General features: G+C 37.5%; 1 protein-coding gene across 2 annotated transcripts in view; it reads left to right on the top strand.

The window, feature by feature from the left end:
- DNAH8 (dynein axonemal heavy chain 8) overlaps positions 1-20531 on the top strand; it is a 310080-nt gene that overhangs the window by 218826 nt on the left and 70723 nt on the right. For both annotated transcript variants that reach the window (XM_039856088.1, XM_039856089.1), the window contains 8 exons: positions 663-790; positions 1494-1665; positions 3145-3300; positions 7827-7982; positions 9410-9592; positions 12774-12879; positions 14597-14849; positions 14964-15154. In XM_039856088.1, coding sequence (XP_039712022.1) covers positions 663-790; positions 1494-1665; positions 3145-3300; positions 7827-7982; positions 9410-9592; positions 12774-12879; positions 14597-14849; positions 14964-15154 — 1345 coding nt within the window. The remainder of the gene's footprint in view (positions 1-662; positions 791-1493; positions 1666-3144; positions 3301-7826; positions 7983-9409; positions 9593-12773; positions 12880-14596; positions 14850-14963; positions 15155-20531) is intronic.

The raw sequence follows: 20531 nt of genomic DNA, 5'->3' as shown, positions 1-20531 counted from the left end.
ATGGGTACTAGATTTATCAGGGGATCACTTTATAAATTATATAAATGTCTAACTACTTTGCTGTATACCTGAAACTAATATAAAGTAATATTGAATGTCAAAAACAAATAATCTCACATAGATGATACTAAAATAGTAAATAATTATGAAGTGACGAGTTTGGTTATTTGTTACCTTTTCTTTTAATATGACTTGTTTAACTGTAAGTTTATATAATTTAATTTTTAATAATTTTCTTGAAAAATTAACAATTGTCTCTTGTAAGCTCATACAAGCTGGCTGCAGCACATTACTGTTGTGTAGAAGTTTTCTGGGGAAAAATACTTCATAAACTGCAAAGAATTCAGAATTATTATTAAATACAAGACTTAATATGGCATATTTTATTGATTCGATTCTGTTTTGAAAATATTTACTAGAAATACTATTAATTTATATAATTTGAATTCTCTCTTACAAAATTTCTTTTCTCGAAAATAATTATATTCTCAATGAATTATCACAATTTAATATGTGAAGTTTCGCTCACACTATACTTTTAGATTATATTTATTTTACACATTAAGAAATTCCTCCATGCATTTTACATGTGAATATAATGGATGTTTTATTAAGCCAGATTTTAAATAGTTCTTTGAGACATTCTTCCTTTATGAACATAGGATCTGCTTAATGATGCTGATATGTGCCGGAAGAAGATGCAAGCAGCTTCCGCTCTCATCGATGGACTGAGTGGAGAAAAAATTCGATGGACTCAGCAAAGTAAAGAGTTCAGAGCTCAGATCAATAGGTATAAATTTTGGTCTTTCGTTCTCTTTCTTAATCACTGCCCCAAATGCCAGCTCTTTGTGACATTAGAGAAAAAAATCCATCTCCTTGTGAAGCGCTTCTCTCCTTCATTTCCATATATCTGCCTCTAAATCTCATCATCTAAGAAAGTGCTTACATCTTAAGTTACGCACTCTCAGTAAAACAGAGAGGGAAGAAAGTTTTGTGAGACATTTTTAATCTCAATTTTGGTTCAGCGATGTGGGTTTTCAGCGCGAGAGTGCTCCTGATACGGTTTGGATTTGCCAGAGCAATCTAGATGCTTGCTCCAGCTGTCTACTCTTCACTCTTGGTGTCTTTGGAAAACTTAAAGAGAGGGGAATGAGAAAGGAAAAATAGTTTAACCAAGACTGACTCTGAACAGGACCAGGCATGGGAGGGCAACAGCATGCTTTCTTCCTCTGTGTGTCAAGGCCCTGGACCTGCAGGCTTCAGGGAGGAGCCTTCTCTCTTGCTCCCTGACCTTCCCCAAGAGTGGCCACTCCTAACCCCTATGGGGCTTGGGGACTCCTTTTTGCATGGTCTCTCTAAGGCTTGCTGCCAAGAGTTAAGCAGGGAGCAAAGGATTTCACCCTATAACAAAACAAAACAGCACTATGGCCTTTCGAACTCCTTAATGGGAGAGTTTAAATTGTGTTAGGCGACTCACTGTTTTTTCTTAACAGACTTGTAGGTGATATTCTGCTGTGCACCGGATTCCTTTCCTACCTTGGTCCTTTCAATCAGATATTTAGGAATTTTTTGCTTAAAGATCAATGGGAGATAGAGTTGAGAGCACGGAAGATTCCTTTCACTGAAAACCTGAATCTTATTTCAATGTTGGTGGATCCTCCAACAGTAAGTGTTACAGTCCTCATAATGTCATTTGAATTTCAGTCTTATTTTATTTCTTACCAAGAAACGAAGGCACACTTAATTTGTTTCTTTTTTCATTTAACTGAAAAGATGGTTTTGAAAATGCTTAAGAGCTCAAAAAATGAATTTTCTTTGTTGTATAAATATAAAAGTTCCTTTGCATCTTAAGAAATCTTGCTTTCAAATTCATGCCAGTTGCACTCTTATGAATGAAAAGATGAGATATAGACATGCTGATACTGAGCTCTTCTTATAAATCCCAATTATTTACACCAGTCCTATTAAGTCACACTCTCTTTCAAACATTTTAGGCAAATGTAGACATAACTAGGCTATGAATACTGGTATTAGCCTTTTTTTTGATCATTAGCCATCTTTTTTTAAGTGTCCAACAGCAGTACACAACAGCATATTCTGGTGTCCCTGAGTAATAGTGTGTCCTACTACACTAACCTTCCTTGTTGGGAATTTGATGTCTCTGTCAATTTCTCAGTTTATCTTGCAACTCTCTTGTGGTATTAAATGCTTTCCAGGCAATTTGTATGCATGAGCTGCTTTTCTGATTTGTGAATATGCTCTCCTTGCTGTTTCCTTAGAGAGGCCATGCTATTAATTTCATGTTATCTCTTTAAAAGTTTAAAAAATTAATCTTTTCCAATTTAAACAATGTTGAACTGATCCTGACAGGGACTAGAAAATGTATGGGTGATACAATGGGCCACTGGCAAGGCAAAGTGGGCCAGGATATTCTTTATTAGTTACAGCCTCTAGAGATGCTAGGATAATTTAATGAAAGTGCAGGCTGGTTGGTTCATTGGATCTTGCATGATTTTATTGACCACGTGGAAGCAGGTTGGCAATTTGGAAAGGAAATTTAAAAATAATGTCATTGATGAGCTCCTGCCAATGTAATATTTCATCTCCCCTAATTTTTCTCCCTCCAGCTATACAATCCCTTGTACCCCATGTCAGCAAAACTAAAGGACAGGCAAGGGAAGTTTCTGAGGCTTATACTGGGACTTATCTTCTCTGACATCTCGTTATGTATATTCGTTATCTCTGCTAACTCCACCCAGTCTGGATCCCGCTCGCTTACCCAGTGTCACCGTAAAAGCCCCTATGTTCTCTGAATGTTCAAAATCCATGCTTCGAAATCCCCAAATCAGATTTAATTTGCAATCAATTTAACCATATTTTCTTATAAGTATGAAAATGCAACATAGAGGATTATACCTAGTCTTTGTTATTAAGATTTAGTAGATGATAAATTTGTTTTTATAATTTAATATTATTTGGTTCACATTTACAAGTTTGTTTTTTTTTTCCCCTTAGGTAATGTGTTGTATAGTTTCAGTGGAAAAACATGTTTAAATTTTAAATTCTTTTATGTTATGGTACTTTTGATTACCAGAGAAAGCATTCTTGTTCTTTGAATGGCCATATTTATTTCCTGTTATTCAGATTGGTGAGTGGGGGCTACAGGGATTACCAGGAGACGACCTCTCAATTCAGAATGGTATTATTGTGACAAAGGCCACCAGATACCCACTCCTTATAGATCCACAAACTCAAGGCAAAACTTGGATTAAGTCAAAGGAAAAAGAAAATGACTTACAGGTATGTACCATGTGGCATGTGGGAATCTTGAAATCATAAAGTTTTCCCAAAATTTCAATTGAATCTGCCAGTCATAAAGTTGTCATCTCTACAGCTGTTTGCTAATTTACATTCTCAAGTTTTATAACAGGGATTTGGGGCAAAGACTTTGATATTTTGTGCTCTCTCTCGATCTCACTCTCCTCCTCTCTGTCCATTTCCCTGGCTCTGTTGCTTTTGCCAATGTTGGATATGGCTTTTATTCTGGGCCTTGGGTCTTGTCTTATAGAAAAGCAGCAAAAGAACTTGTAAATTAGGCCGCTTGTGCCAACCTAGTTCAGGCACTTGGTACAACATAGCATACTAGAGTCCAATATTGAACCTGGAGTTTAATAAAGTATTAAATTTAAGGTAAGGGTGGACAAAGGGCAGGATGCCAATATTCCCTGCTCCCCTAAGGATCTTGTTACCATTGATATTTCATTTCAGCTACCAATATGGAGCAGTCATTGTTTCCTGGACACTGTTCTCAGTTCTAAGCCTCTTGGATCCATATTTTTGCGTGTACTGTTTCTACACATGAGAATGTCTTTCTGCACCTTACTGCTCACTTCACTTACGTCCCGGATAAAATTCTTAAATATTTTTTAAAGTCCACATCTAATGTTACCTTCGTCAAGACTTTTTGTGTCCCCAGCTTAAGACAGACTGTCCTGAATCCTCACAATGTATTGCTTATATTTCTATTGAGTCTCTTTAATTATTGTTCTTTAATTATTGTTAATTATTATTTCTAAAGTCTCTTTAATTATTGTTCTTTGCACATTCGTCTTTTATCCCTACCATACCATAAACTTCTTGCTGACTGGGTTCATGATTTTACACCACCTTTATATTTTCCACACAGTTCTTTATTATAAAGAGTGGAAACTCCAATATTTACTGAATTTTTTTTCTTGTCTCAATTTTTATTATAATACACCCATTCCGCAGTGATTTTCACCATCAGTATATATATATTTTACTGACATTACAGCTGACTTGCAAGACACATGGAAGGCAGATGAATGTCGTTTCAAGGCACCATTTTGTAATACAACTTCTTTCCTTCACTTCTTGAATTTATCTCCTTTGCTAGTCTCTGGCTGTTGAGTTTAGGTGGTTAAGTTCAGTCACAGTGAAACCAAGGTCAAAAGTTGGTTCTCTGGGTGTACCTATTACCTTTTGCTCTCTTTGATAGCTACACTTGAGTCTTTTAGGCATATCCTATTTATCAAGAGAGGAAAAGTAGGAAAGACCATGAATCAGGGAAAAGCTATTTCACTAGAAATAACTATTAGTTATTTCTTCACTTAGAAATAACTCAAAACACTGGTCCAGTTGTAATAGTTATTTAGCACACATGTGGCCACTCTCCTGTTAGGAATCACTAATCAATTATGGCTTTCCTTCTCTCCAATATTTATTGAATTTAAAGGAATTAATCAAAATGTGTCATCATTACAAGAAAAAAAATCAGACGAATCAGCGGTCATCTTGATAAATGCAGCAAAAGCTCTTGGTTAAATTCAACATCTTTTCAGAATAGAATTTCCAGTAAACTAAGAATAGAGCATCAGAGAAAGAATAATTACATAGGGCCTACAAAAAAAAAAATACCACATTTAATGGTGAATTATTGAAAGATTTCCTTCTGAGATCAGTGCTTAGCCAACAAGTGGACACTGCCTAATGCTTAGGAGCACCCCGAAGTTACTCCCACCTCACTAATACTCCAGAACACAATGCATTAGTCTAAGTTTACTAGAAAACCCAGAGCAATCATAGTAAGGATCAGAATGTAAATGGAGGGGAAGAATTAAGAGAAATGGAGGTAATGGGAATGTAGCCTCTGAGGAGCTGCATTCACAGAGGAGTGCACTGCGGCTCCTTCTTTGGGCCTCGCTTGGCTAGTAAGTTCCCTGCTCATCTTGTTCTTATTTTTTCTGATCATAACTTTATCTCTCCATTTTGACATTAAACTCATTGATAGTCTTCAGTAATGTCCTTCCTTATGCAACTGAGACCCAGGAACCCTCTTGAAGAGGTAACAAATATGCTGGAGACACTTTCATATTTTAAAAACTATTAACTGCTGGAATGTAAGCAGATTAAACTATATTTCCTTACTCAGAAGGCTCTATTTTTCTGAATATGTGGACTAGCACATGAACAAACACATAAATGAAAACAAATGAGACAAAATTCTTATTTCTCAACTTGAGAAGGAAAACAAAAGGAAGCACTTTATAAATGAAAAAACAAAACACGTTTTATATGTCCAGGGCCACATTCCACCTTGACAACTTTTCCAAGGCCACTTTCAATGTCATTTCCAGGACCTAGTTCTGACTTCTGGAAAGAGAAGGTATTCCCTAGGTTTCCCTATAAAGAATTCACTGATCACCTTGTAAAGATCCCAGCATTTGAGTATCTGGACAGATGACCCAGGCTCTGGTAGTGGCTGCCACATAGTGTTTTACACAAGAAAAATCAAGTGAACTTAACCTAAAATTGTGACTTGAAGATATGATTTCAAATTTATAAAAGATACTGAACATGGTAAAAGATAATCTTAAACTGACAATTTGAAAATTATTGTTTCTTGGTGTATTAGAGTACTCCGAAGAAACAGAAATAATAGGATATCTATATATAGATATAAATATATAGAAAGAGATTTGTTGTGAGAGATTGCTTCATGGTATTATGGAAGCTGAGAAATCCCACGATCTGCTGTCTGCATGCTAGAGGTCCAGGAGAGCCAGTGGTGTAGTTCTAGTCTAAACCTCAAAGGCCTGAGCACCATGGGGGCCAATGGTCTAGGTCCTAGTTGGAGTCTGAAGGCCCAAGAATCATGGGCTAATGTCTGAGGTCAGAAAATGGACGTCCCAACTCAAGCAGAGAGCATATTTGCCCTTCCTCCACCTTTTTGTTCTCAACGAATTGGAGGATGCCTACCCAAATTGGTGAGGGTGATCTTCTTTACTCAGTCTACCAATTCAAATGCTAATTTCTTCTGGGAAAATCCTTAGAGATACACCCAGAAATAATGTTTGTCAGATATCTGGGCATCCCTTAGTCCAGTGAAGTTGACATGTAAAATTAACCATCACACTAGCAAAGGAAATCACAAAAATAGAATTTACTCTTTGAGAGAGAGAGCAGGACAATTACATTTAATCTTATTAGAACCTTGTTTCATCGTGTTTAATGAGTAGTTAAAGCTCTTTGTTTAGATTCATTTACCTTCTCAACTCATAGTAAGGCCTTCCACATCATAGCATTTGTATAAAAAAAGCTATCCGTCTAGCAGCGGTCCCCAGCCTTTTTGGCACCAGGGACTGGTGTTTCTATGAGAATGTAATGCCTGGTGATCTGAGGTGGAGCTGAGGTGGTGATGCTAGTGCTGAGGAGTGACTATAAATACAGATGAAGCTTTGCTTGCTCACCTGCTGCTCACCTCTTGCTGTTCCTAACAGGCTATGGACCAGTACCAGTCTCTGGCCCCGGAGGTTGGAGACTCCTGATCTAGGAGAAAAAATTCTTTCATGTGCAGGATTTTTTTGCTTTTATTATTTCCTTTGTAACCAAAACAGGACAAAGGTGGACTTATTTAATGTTTCAATTCCACATCTTTTTTTGATAGCAAGTGAGAGATAATATTTTTTAATTCCACTCTCCTAATCACTTGCTGTCTCAGTGGATCTTCCTTGCCTCTTAAAATCAGCATTCATAGAAGCATGAAGGCAGTCATTAAATTCAGAGGACTGAACCTTTGAAAGTCCTCACACTTAAGCAGGGAGAAGGATCATAGAAGAGTTCAAAGCTAATTGGCTCATGCAAAGCTTGATCAGCCCAGGGTGTCTATTTTAACTAATAACAAACATTGATCTACAGATGGAGTCTGCCAGGCATTCAGAATTATAATTAAAATTTTAAATGATATTTTATAAGAATATTCTTTATATTTTACAAGAATATAAACAGTGAATGTATAGTTTTTTAGGTTGATTTTATGGAGAGTATCATATTCTTTTGTCGTGCCACTGTTAAAAATAGAATACATAGGTGGACCCTTGGTTTAACACAATATATCATTTCTGACATTCTTATGCTTATTTTTTTTTAATCACTTATTTATCAAAGGAGTCCTGAGATGATAAGTGAGTATCACACATATGCAAATTACTTTGTTTTCTCTGAGTGACTGTAGCTACATAAGTTTAAAAAGATTAGTCCTTGATTACTGCTCTTGCATCTGTAATGCCCTGCTAAGGAATACAGCTTGATTCTCCTCTTGTTCAGAGAAAGCCTGTTACACATCCAGTCATGACTTTAACGAAGTCGTGACTTGCCAAGTTTTGAAAATTAATTTTTGTTATTTTTATTTTTATAAATAAGGCTTCCTATATAGTCCTCAGAATTCTTAGTCACCTCTTGGTTTCCACTTAGGAAGAGGCACATTCTTTGTAACATTTATATAGTAATGAACTCTTTATTTTTAGGTGACATCTCTGAACCATAAATATTTCCGCACGCACTTGGAGGACAGCCTTTCCTTGGGCCGACCCCTTCTCATTGAGGACATTCGTGAAGAGCTGGATCCGGCCCTGGATAATGTATTAGAAAAAAATTTCATTAAATCAGGCACTGCTTTCAAGGTGAGCTTTGTAAAAGAAAAATGAAAAGAACAATGGTGACATCTACTTATCTTTTTGAGCATAGCAGTAAAGACAGTTTCTTTCAGGTGGTAGTATTTGGTACACTGGAAAAGGGATGATTTCCAAACTCATATTCAGTGTTTCCTTAAAAAAGTATAAAAAATCCAGGGGGAGGGCGGTATCTTGGTAAGAGTGGCCATTTAGCTGGCCTAGGGGAAAGAAAGACACTGTCTGGTCGTAATAATGAGACGTTAGTGTTATATACAAAATCTATATATTTTAGCAATTCTGAGAAAATTGGTTTCGTAAACCATATATACATCTATACAACAAAACCTGTATTTTCTCACTAGAGAAAATGGCATTTTAATAAAGTCTATGGACATTGATTTGTTCATTTCTCTCTTTATTAACTTTCAATCTAAACTCATGGACTTTGCTGGAAGCTATGAAATCACTGGTTATAATTGTTTTCAGTGTTTTTTTTTGTTTTTTGTTTTTCTTTAATTGGTGTTATTCTCTACCTTTAGGCTTCTTTGGTTTTATTTTTAGATGAATGACAGTATTTCCTATTGGGTTTTTTTCTTTGGACAACTTGATTTTATAAATATCAGTGAATAAGTAAAGAATGCAAATTTTCTCATTAAACAAAGATAAATTTACTTAGAAAAAAACTTCATAACGTGAATTCTTTTATATGCTGTAGTTAATATGCCAAAGGAGGTTATATAATCGCCATTCCTGAAGGTCTTTTAAAAGACCCCGGATTTTTCTCTGCAACATGAAGGCATGGTGCCTGAGAATGTGATGGTTTCTTAGCAATGTGGTTTTCAATCACATTGTACGATTAAGATTAATTAAAAATTTAAGCCATTTAAAAATGTTATAATTTCCACCTGATTTTTAGATGACAAAACCTATTTTGCAATATACTGCAGACCGTAGTGTTTAAAATACATGTTATCTTTCTGAAAAAATACATTTTTTTGTTTGAAAATTTCATTAACCCTTTCTGTTGTCAAATATACTTCAGAGATGACTATAAAATGCAAAGAGAAAGAATACTTTATATAAAAATGATAAATTTTCATAATGAGAAACAATTTTCTCAAGTGGAAAAAAACAGTCAAATCTTTGACTGAATTTTCCTTTATTCAACATGTGTTTTGAATGAAATAAAATTTTCATTTAATTTGCTTGATGTCATAGCTAAAAATATCTTCAAGCAGGACCACGAATCTTAATTATTCTAAAGGAATGGAATAGGCTTTATTATTTAAGATCAGTGATTAAAATTTTACAACTTTCCTTTGGGATTCATTCAAGTTTCACAGCATTGACCTTTGGTAAATTCTTTCCTGAATTGAACCTATATTTCTTGTCCTGTCCTTTAAGCTTTTTAAAACTTTATATTTGAATTGGTGTAGGTGAAAATTGGTGATAAGGAATGTGACATCATGGACACATTTAAACTTTATATTACTACAAAGTTACCAAACCCTGCCTTTACCCCTGAGATCAATGCTAAAACGTCAGTCATTGATTTTACTGTTACGATGAAAGGACTCGAGAACCAGTTACTAAGGAGAGTAATTCTAACAGAGAAACAGGTAATAAATCTCTCAAGGTAAAGAAGTTTAGACTTATAATAAACTATAATAAATGTTTAAAATGTATTGTTAAGTATATAGAAAAGAAAAAATTAAGCAAATCATGTTTACCTTTGTTAACATAAATACTTGTTTTACAGTCTCAAGTCCTATCAAGAAATCACGTAACTAACTCACCTCTCCTCCAACTTCAAACATGCACACACGCGGACACGCACACACACACACACACACGCACCACTCTTTCTTCTTCCTACTTCTGTCTTTAAACCTTCGGGTATATTGACTTTAATCTTTATAGTCCTATGAATGCTTGGATAGTTTGGGGTACACCTGAAAAAATGAATAAAATAATGTTATTGGAGAAAGAGAAATTGCTCCGAATAAATATTATTATCACTGTAGTAGTTTGCACTACTACAATCTAATAATCTAATGATATAGGAAGCCATATTTTTAATTAAATAAAATTTGTACCAAAGCAGGGAAATTATTTTATAAGATTAAACTAATGTTTAGGGTAAAGCTCAGAAAATATTAAATATTACACATAAAATATACTTGCATAAAATATAACTATATGTATTTGCACATATAAAATAATTTGCATAAAATCTGAGAAAGTTTATATTTGCTTAAATATAATTAATTTTAGTAGTAAGGTTTCAAGAAAAAGGTAAGATTAGAAGTAATAAGATCGGAGAAGCATAAAATGGGAGGGCGGGAAAAAGAATGGCTGGAAAAGACTGGACAAGGAAAGGAAGAGATGTGAGATATAAATAGATGGCCACAAACACAGAGGAAAGTCATTCGAAAAGGGAGAGAGAAATCATAGACCGAAGAAGTAGAGAGGCTCAGTAAAACAAAAAGTAAAGTCCTACCTGGTTAATAGAGATGGTTAACTTGGGGCAGGCCCCGGAAAGGTGGCCAGTCTGGTGTTGTGAAAGGGGCACAGTCCCAGCTTCCACTCTCATTAGCTGTTTGATCTTCATTAACAACAAACAATCCAGAAAGGGAAAACGTTCCACTTCCACGGCCAGGCAGAGAGAACATGGGCCCCTCAATTCATTGCCTCCATCACCTCTTAGGGCCACATGGTGCCAACTGTTGAAAATCAGTCCTTCCTTCTTGGTCTGTCTGGTGCTGTTGGTCTGTTCTGGGATGATTTCTCACTGGTCCAGATGCCCCACGCAGGCTGCACTAACTTCTGTAAGGCGGGCCACTCCACTGTCTAAGTAGACTATACTCCATTTCCCCAGAGCACCCCACACTCATTCTTCTAGGCCTTAGCTTCTTCTTCAAGAGATGTACTAATATGCTCACACCAACCTTGCTGGAAAAAACAAAATGCGCACTTAATCTGCAGGAAGACATCCTGACCATCATGTTTAACCCTCCTAATAATCTTGCTTTTACACCCCCATTTTACAAATGAACAAATGAAGACTGGAGAGAATAGGGTCTTAACCTGTAAGACCACACTTTTTACCCTGCCAGGCATTCTAGATAAACATGATACAGGTCATGCTGTAAAACTCACAAGTGTCCACTGTATCATGATACTTGTTTCTCCATATCATATTGAAAAGTAAGATAACGTGATTTCATTTCATCCACGTATTCCTATAATGCCACCCAGGGGTGACTATTTTAATGAAAACAATTCATTAGCTATTCTCCCTGCAAACACAGCCATGATCTTCATCATCATCCCATAAAATACTGCAAACCTGATAATACAATGGCAGTACACGCTTGTCATAGAGTTGGAGAACAAGGAGATGAGGCCTGTCTCTGCAAGTAACTAGTTGTGCATATTATGTTGGGATGTTATTTGGAGTTAATAGTTCTGGGTCCTCAGTTTCCCCAAATGTAAAATGAAGTTGTTGGAACTAAGTTCAGTGCACTGAAATTTAACAAATATTTATCCGGTCGAGTGCTTCCTCTGCAAAGCCTCAAGAATACAAGCATAAATAGGAGTTCTTGTCCTCTAGATGCACCGAATCTAATTGGAGAGACATAAACTACACACAAATTGTGATGCAAATCATGGTAGAAATACAGACAAATGCTGTGCTGTGGCTTTTGATTGACAAATTGGTTTAGGAAGACTTTCTGAAAGTGGTAGAATTTCTGAAGCAGTTTATCAAGAAACTTTCTCAACTAAGTAGTTTAAAAACACCTGTTAACATAATTCTAAGTACAATGTGTATTTTGTATAAGATCAGAAAAAATTGTTGTAAAGAATGCTATTGAGACCATTTCAACTTACTCTATATTCAGAAAGTATTATATCCATGTTAAATTTTCTGAGTTCGAAAATTGTACTATGGTTGTATAAGAGAATGTCTTGGTTCTTAGGAGATTTGCTAGCTTTTAGGGAAAAAGTATCTGCAAATGGTTCAGCAAATGACATCTGCAAATGGTTCACAATAATAATAATAATAATAATAATAATAATAAGTATTACATACACAGTGATAAAGCAAAATGGTGAATCTAGGTGATGGGTATATAAGAGTTCATTGTATCAGATCTTTCAGAAAGTTTGAAAATTTTCAAAATATAATTTTAAAAATACATCGTTTATGTAGAAAAAAAATACCTTTCACACATCCAATTTAGCCCCACTGGTAGAAGGAGCTGCAAAACAATGGAAAATGGATTTGTATTGGGAACTGGCTATGCCGAACCAGATACCTGGAGTACCTGTAGGCAGGTCCCAAGCCAGGAGCTCACATTTGGCTTGGGTAGCCTCTTGGTTTCTTGCTATTGATTAATGCCTCTTTGTTTCTATGACTTCTGACTGCAAATAAAATGAGCATTTCTCACAGAGGCAGTGTGGGAACAGGGCCTAGAGAATGGGACACTCTGTTCAAAATAAACTGAGAACTGGCAACAGAGCTGGGAATAATTGGGCAAAAGTATTTTAGCAGGGTTATCTCATGCATTTCAGTGTAAGTGCTATGGAAACTTAATGCTAGTAGGCATAATTTTAAAAAACTGTCCAGAGAAACGAAAATATAGAAAGATAGATTCAACTGATAGTAGTTTCTCCTGTCATGCAAAAGGCATTTTGGTTTAAACTTTTAAAAACTGATAATAAACATTAGTAAATTTGATTCGGCATAACAACTGGTAATTAAAGTTCTGATGTTATGTTTTTGTTTCTTAATCACAGGAGTTAGAGTCTGAGAGGGTTAAACTTTTGGAGGATGTGACTTTTAATAAGCGGAAGATGAAAGAACTCGAAGATAACCTCCTCTACAAATTAAGTGCTACAAAAGGTATTGTGTTATTAAAAAGTAATCAAATAATGGATTCTGAATAAGGATTTCTTATTCTCTCTTTCCAATGCTCTCGTGATTACAGATGTTAGGAAGTAGTTGAGTTATCAATGCAAAAAACGAGCTAGACAATTTCCATCTAGACGTTAAAGAGGGACAGCAGAGAATCTGATTTTTGAATTAGCAAACAGAGTGGCATTTGAGTTTTCTTGATATAATCGCTCTCTCCTGAGGAAATAAGGACTCACAGTAGAGGCAAGTAACTCATAATAGGCTAATTTGCTTGCCCAAAGGAAACTAATGTGCTCAATCTATTTTTTTTTTTTTTTTTTTTAGATTGACTCTTTCATTTGGCATTGAAATGCAATACTCCACAGTGGGTTATGACATGTGAATCTGTTTCAGAGGCACTTGAGCACCCAAGGTCCAGCTTCCTCTTGATTTGACTTGCCCTCCTACTTAGGAGTCAGGGATAGGTGCTCCTCTAGGCACCTATCATACCAGATCCTGATTTGGGGATGTACTCTCTCTGAATGTGTAAAAATATTTTATCCAGAAGAAATAAAATAAAAGACACTGTATTGTTCTGTAGTTGACAAATTACAGCAACCTAAATTCCACCATTTATTAGGAGTCTAATACCGAATACTTTCCAACAATACTTTAAACCTTGGATAAAAAAATCTTAATCTCTTCAAAGTACATTACACATTACTCTCACAAGAGTCTCTAGCACTACTTTTAAGGTGACCTCAATTGCACTGCTTGTGCTGGTGGAGTTATCTGTCTCTTAGTCCAGAGACTTTCCGCACCATTCGGATACCTCTAGGCGTTCTAAATATTAGCAAAGAATGCTGAGGGCTTCTCCTTGATCCAATTAAGAGTGTGTTGGATCAAAGTATCTTTCCTGTGAGGTTAATCACAATTTGGACTTCCATAATAGACCCATCAGAGTGACTTAGCACCTTCCCTTAGCATTCACCTGCCACCCAGAATTCTAGGATAGGCCAGAACACTGTTATGTGCTCAGCATGTTCAAAGTGTCTTTCCATATCTTAAAATTGAAGTTATTGTCATAGATGTGTTATCTCCATTAAAAACAATAATGAAGGGTAAAACCGAAAATTAAATTAGGATTTTTCTTCCTGGTGGGACACTTCCACCACACCCAATTTACTCTTGTTAGAGACATAGAGGCACCGGGGTTCTCAGTGGCAAAGACTATTCTACCAAAGCAGGAGTAGAGAGTGTACCACGTAGCTGCAAGCTGGTGTGTGACATTTGGATCAGCTCACATTGTTGAGACAAGCTGGATGGACAAGCTCATGACACTCTGAGGGGAACCATCAGGATGCTAATGGAGGTGAAAGCTATGGCATAGAAGGAACAGCTGAAACCACTGAGAGTGGATGGAGACATGATTTTGTCTTCAGACATTTGAAGACCAGTCGTGTGGGCTGCCTTGAGAAAACCTTTTTGCAGATTTCCAGGCAGAGTCGGGGTAACCATTTAGCGGGGATGTTTAGAAGAATTCAGGCATCAGATAGTAGTTGGACTAGAAAGAAGCCTTTTGGTGTCTTAAGATTCAGCCCTTCTACCCTGCGGGCTTTGAAGAAGTGAAGTTGACAATTAATGGGATGATTTCAGAAGCGAAGCACTTCGCTTCTCAGCTTCCCCATCTTGTGTTCTACGTACAGTCTTTCTGTTTGGTTTTTAGGTTCCTTGGTAGATGATGAATCTCTCATCGGTGTCCTTCGAACCACCAAGCTGACAGCAGCTGAAGTAAGTGAAAAGCTGCATGTGGCTGCAGAAACAGAGATCAAGATCAACACAGCTCAGGAGGAGTTCCGGCCTGCGGCCACGCGCGGAAGCATCCTCTACTTCCTCATCACAGAGATGAGCATGGTCAACATCATGTACCAGACCTCACTGGCCCAGTTCTTGAAGTTATTTGACCAGTCCATGGCCAGGTGGGGCCATGCTACCTGGCCCCCGAGCAGTAACTTAAAAATTTTGTTTGTTTTTCTACTCTCTTAGAAAAGGCTTTTTACCTGAAAATCTTTCATTTTTAAAATGTATCGCAGATCTGAGAAGTCTCCACTACCTCAAAAGAGAATTACGAATATTATTGAGTACCTGACATATGAAGTTTTTACCTACTCCGTCAGAGGCCTGTACGAAAACCACAAATTCCTCTTTGTACTCCTCATGACCTTAAAGATCGATCTTCAGAGAGGAACGGTGAAGCACAGAGAGTTTCAGGCTCTCATTAAAGGTGAATGGTTCGGAATATGGTTGTGATACGTAAAGGATATTGCTTTTGATATGCTCTTTGATGTACTGTAGACCCATTTTTTTAATATAGTAGAGTAATTATGTTCTCATGAAAGTGAAGTTCTTTATACCTCTTTTTTTCTGATTACCAGTCATTTTGCTCTGGTTACTCAAGATAACTATGTCAGGTCTGTATTGACTCTATGATTTTTAGTTATAGAATTAGATGAAGTTTGATCATTGTTGCCCATGATCGGGACCCCTGATGCCAAAGGGAGGAAAAGCGATGCTGGTAATGAGCTTTCTATTGCAAGAGAGCAATTCCTTAAGCAAGGGAGTATAATGACTTAAGACTTTAAAACAGGCACACTTGTATTTTATATTTGAAGTCAGTTCTATTCATTGCTAATCTCCATGTTAAAAATATAATTAAGAAGACAAAAGTATTTTCATTCAATTCAGTTAAACAAGTATTTATTGAGCACATACTATGTAAACCCACCATGCTAGTGTTTGGGATACAGAGTAAAGCAGACATTGCTTTAAAAGAAATAACAGTCTCATAATAGGGATAAAGATAATTTTAAAAACCACAGCAAAACAAGGCAGAATAACCTAAATGTTATGAGAGCTAAAAACAAAGCATTACATGTAAAAGGAGGGAGAGATTATGTGTGGTTGATGGAATCAATGAAATCTTGGAAAATATACATTTGCAGGTTAAGCCATTAATTCTTCAGGTTATTTGACACATGGGGAAAATGTTCCAATATTTTTTAAAAATGTTTTTTGCTCTTTGTATATAGTTTAATAAATCATTTCCTGGCTGCCCTTTCCCCCCAAAGAAGAAAGTGGCATTTGAAATGGACCCTGAAAAATAGGTAGAAATGGAGGAAATATTCCTTGCTGAGACAGAGCAGCATGAGAAAAGAAATGAGGAGAGTATGTAAATGTGAGCCTTGATTCCTAGAGGAAGGATTTTCTCCATCTGGTAAGAAACAGGAGTTGTAAAAAAGAAAAGACACAAGGAGACAAGGAGTTGTATGAGGTGGTGATGTGGTCCTTTAGGAAGCTTTTACTGTCCTTTAGGAAGATTACTCTGGCAGACATATATAGGATTAGAGAAAAGAGGATCAAGGGTGTGTATTACCATCTTCCCAACCACGGGTAATGCCTTCGCGCCTAAAGTAAAGACAATAGGACTGGATGTAAGAGCGAAGAGAGGTCCGGAATGAGTCTCCAGTTTCTGGGCTGTGCAAAGATTTTCAATCTGGTTGGTTGAAAGAGGAGCTAGTTTGAGGAGTGTTAGAGGAAAGGAATAATGAATGTGATCTGGGAACCTAGTCAGGATAGGTTAGGTTTTGTGGCCATAAAAACAATCCCAAAATTTTAATGGCTTAACACAACAAAGATATACTTCTCATTCACCTCCTGTCCAACATGCTTATCATGGTTACCCAGAAATCCAAATTGCTCCCATAATTACTGTGGCAGAGGGATGGGATAGGGCAAATTGTGTGCTGGCTCTTAAAAGTTACCCCATAAATGACACATGTCACTTAGGCTTATATTTCATTAGCCAAAGCAAGGCATGTGGTCACATCTAACTTCAAAGAGAGCAGAGAAATGCAATCCCCCCATAATGCTTGGAAGAAGGAGAAACTGAATGTTTTGAACAGTTCTGGTGACGACACAGACATGTTGAATTTGAGATATCCAGCAGATAGATAGTTAGAAAGGATAAGCCAGACAATTTAAAAAGAGCCAGGCAGCTGCAAAAATAGGGCACAGAAATAACAACCATCGCCATGGGGACAAAAGAGATCATATAGGAAAAAAACGTCAAATATTTCCAAGTTCGTACTACAAGGTGATAGGACATGATACGCTTTTATCCCTATCACTCAATTTTTAATAAGCAGGCAGTAACCCGTAATTTCTTATTACTCTATCATTCTTCTTACTTTAGTTAATTTCTTTCTCAGATCCAGGTTAGATTACCGCTTTTGAAAACTTGATAAACAATTTTGTATAAGTGCTGAAATTTCTTCTTTGACTTTTTATTTCTTGTAGTTCAAAGGCAATCGGAATATGTCATCTGGTTCATATTTGCTTCTCAGGTCTAATACATCTGGAGAAGCTGGTGTCTTCAAGTGTGTGTAGGAGTAAGACAGCGTGGTACAGTAAAGTGTGAGCAGGACTTGGAATCAGGGAAACAAACCAGACTCTGCCACTGACTAGCAGTGTATTCTCAGAGAGCAGTCACTCCGTGCCCCTGTGTATAAGAGGCTGTATGGGCCCAGGGGGAAATGATAAGTACCACCTGGGAGGGATGGAGCAGGCTCTACAGAGGAGGGTCCAGACGTAGGAGCTTGTGGTCTCTGTGACCTCTAAATACAATGAACATAAATTTACCAAATCTAGAAAGCTACTTTTGCTCACTTCAGTCACCTTCGAGCTCTCGCTTGGACTTGGGGCCACGTCCTCAGTGTTTGGGGCACTGGGCAGTGGAGAGGAGGGACAGTGAAGCATGTGGGAATCTAGGCAGCAGTGGGAGCAAAGCGGGCCTCACAGCTTAGGAAAACCTCCTATCAGTGGAATATAAGTGGTCTGGAAACTATACTTTTGGATCTTTCCTTATTGGTGAGCTGACTTTGCTTCCTGGATCCCATCTGCCAGTACGACCCATGGGAAGCAGATATGACATAGGAAGAAGTGGGAAACATGGCCCCTTGGTCATGGTAAAGGCAAAGGAGTCAGAGAGGGAGGAGGTCAGATGCAAAAATCCCTTGTCTCTTCCCCGTCTCCTAAAGCAGAATCTCAGGTGGTGGAGGAGGGTGCTCAAGAAGCATCCAGATAGAAGATGACCCTGCATTCTGCCCAGAGCCAACATGGAAGCTGCATTGCAGCATTGGTGGAGGGCCTGGCTAGATGGATAAGCCTGAGGTTTGGCAAGCAGGAGTGAAGACTTGGAAATATTGAGAGGGCTGGTATGTAGCAGAGGCCTGGGGTTCACACCAAGAAGCTGCAGGGGAACTTTGTAACTGGAGACAAAGGACCAGTCTCTGGATAACAGCCCCATGTCCCAGTAGGCCAGACAGGATTTGCTCAGAGGATACAGTACAGGGATCCCAGCCTGTGACTGAGACAAGTGGAGACTAGAGAGGGCAGCATGCAGATCTGAGGCATCCTCCTCGCCAAGACACAATCCCACCCTACCTCATCTCTTCCTACCCAGCAAACCCAGCCAAATCAGAGCTATTACCTGAAAAAGACTAGATTCTTTGAGACAAAGGAGGAGACTGAGAAACACGGCAACACAGTGGGGGAAAAAACTGTGAAGAGAATTAGATTTTGGCACAGAAAAATTAAAAAGGCTGCACATCTGAGTTGTGGTAAGAGCACACTTGTGACCCCATTTCATAAAACTGGAGAGTCTTAGAAAACCAGATTGTACAAGGCCAGGAGAGCTGGTGAGAGGAGTTTGGATCTAATTTAGTTGGTAATAGGGAGCCACTGAATGCTTTATGAGCAGGGGAATAGCATGAACAGAGCAGTGCTTTAGGAAGACTAATTTGGGATTGTATGATAGGTTGATTGACAGAAGTACAGTCAGCTCAGCAGTAAATGAGATTTTTTTGTCTTTTTTTTTTAAACAACCCCAACCTGGTTTATTGTACAGTTTGTATTAGTTTCAAACTGGCTTACATTTTGGCCAAATTATTTTTTAAAAAGATGATATGACTTTGTTTTTAATGATTTTTACAAAGTTAACAAATATGGTCCTTAGATCGTTGATTTTTCTTTTTAGAAATCATTTTGAACTCAGCGCTTACGGGAAAAAGAAGAAAGACTCATCATAGGAGAAATGTTTGATTTCCCAGGAGTGACTGTCCCTTTGTATCAACTCCTCCTTGTGTTCTAAGATACTTGGAAGGTGCCTTTGACTTTTTTCTTCAATTGAGAATGTCAGAACACTTTGAAAAATGAGAGAGATACCAGGGACAATCCTGCATTGCAGAATAATTGATATACCTGTTTCCCCTGCTTGGTTATTTTAGAAAGGTATCATCTTTCTTTCATCGTGAACCATGGACAAAAGACGACAGCTTAGGAGGTGCAGTCTTGCTTTCCAAAACAGAGAGAGTTAATGTCAAAATCACAGCTAATGATTATATGGCATTTACTATGGACCACAACTGTCTTATGCTTTCTACATACAATAATATATTTAATCTTCACAGTAACCAACCTGGTAGATTCTATTATTGCATCCATGTGACAGAAGAGGAAACAGAGAAATTGAGTTTTTGTCCAAATTTATGCAGCTAGCAGGTGTCAGAGCCAGGACATGGGGGACCAGGATGGACTGGGACTGCTCTGGGTTAGTTTAGGTGCGCAGCATGTTTGGAAACACCAACGTAGCTTAAATGTCCTCTTCTGATGTCTCTGAGGCTTATGGTCACATGGAAACTTTTTTTTTTTTTGAAACAACCAAGAAGAAAAGGGATGACTTTGTCTCTGTATTAGAGAAGCAGAATTTCTTAAGTCTGCAGGTGACTCTAGTGGTTACTTCTACAGTAAACTCAGCATTAGCAGAAATGGTGCAGAATAAGCCTTTCTCTTTCACCAGGTTGCATGGGGCAGGTTGGTGAGAGGAAGGTTTACCACGTTTTAAAGGTGCGGCACTCAGAATCGCTGGCACAACTGGTATTGCAAAGGGATTTACACGAAAAGAGTACTTCTGCTCATTTACCTTCTCAGGAAGTCGCTAGAGGAGGGTGTAGAGCCCTGTAGTTCCCTCCACTCCCTTTTTTACCCAAGGGCTGATAGATGGAGTAAAAGGATTTGATGAGTTCTTCAGTAAGATTATAGGATTTAAAAGTTTCAGAATCACTGTTTTACATGCATCTGAATTAACAACAGAGCTGGAATTATTATGATAAAACATTACTAAAGACATGCAATAGAGGGATTTTGAAATTGTGAATATAGTCATATATCTTGGTGACAGATCATCACATTGGATGTGTGTGCTCATTTGACTGGTGATTTGCTTCAAAATATGATCCAACACTATAACTCACATTCTCCACTAGGCTCTGTGAGAGTAGGAACTTTGTTTGGTTTTTCTCTGCTTTACCCCCAGTGCCTGAAATATGCCGGACACACAGAGGATGCTCAATAAATATTTGTTGAATAAGTGAATGAAGAAATTATCTGAACATTAGTTACCCCCTTAAAAACCTACAGCCGTATTATATCAATCTATCAATCTACCCATCTTTTTGACCTGGTAACAAATAGTATTGAATATCAGACTTCTGGAAGAGTGATGACTAAGAAGTGATTTTTAAAATCACACATGAAAAGATTGA

This window comes from Pteropus medius, unplaced genomic scaffold (genome assembly GCF_902729225.1).
Source record: "Pteropus medius unplaced genomic scaffold, Ma_sr-lr_union100, whole genome shotgun sequence".
Classification (NCBI taxonomy): domain Eukaryota; kingdom Metazoa; phylum Chordata; class Mammalia; order Chiroptera; family Pteropodidae; genus Pteropus; species Pteropus medius.
The sequence above is the reverse complement of the archived record's forward strand: the minus strand, read 5'-3'. Positions and strand labels throughout refer to the sequence as shown.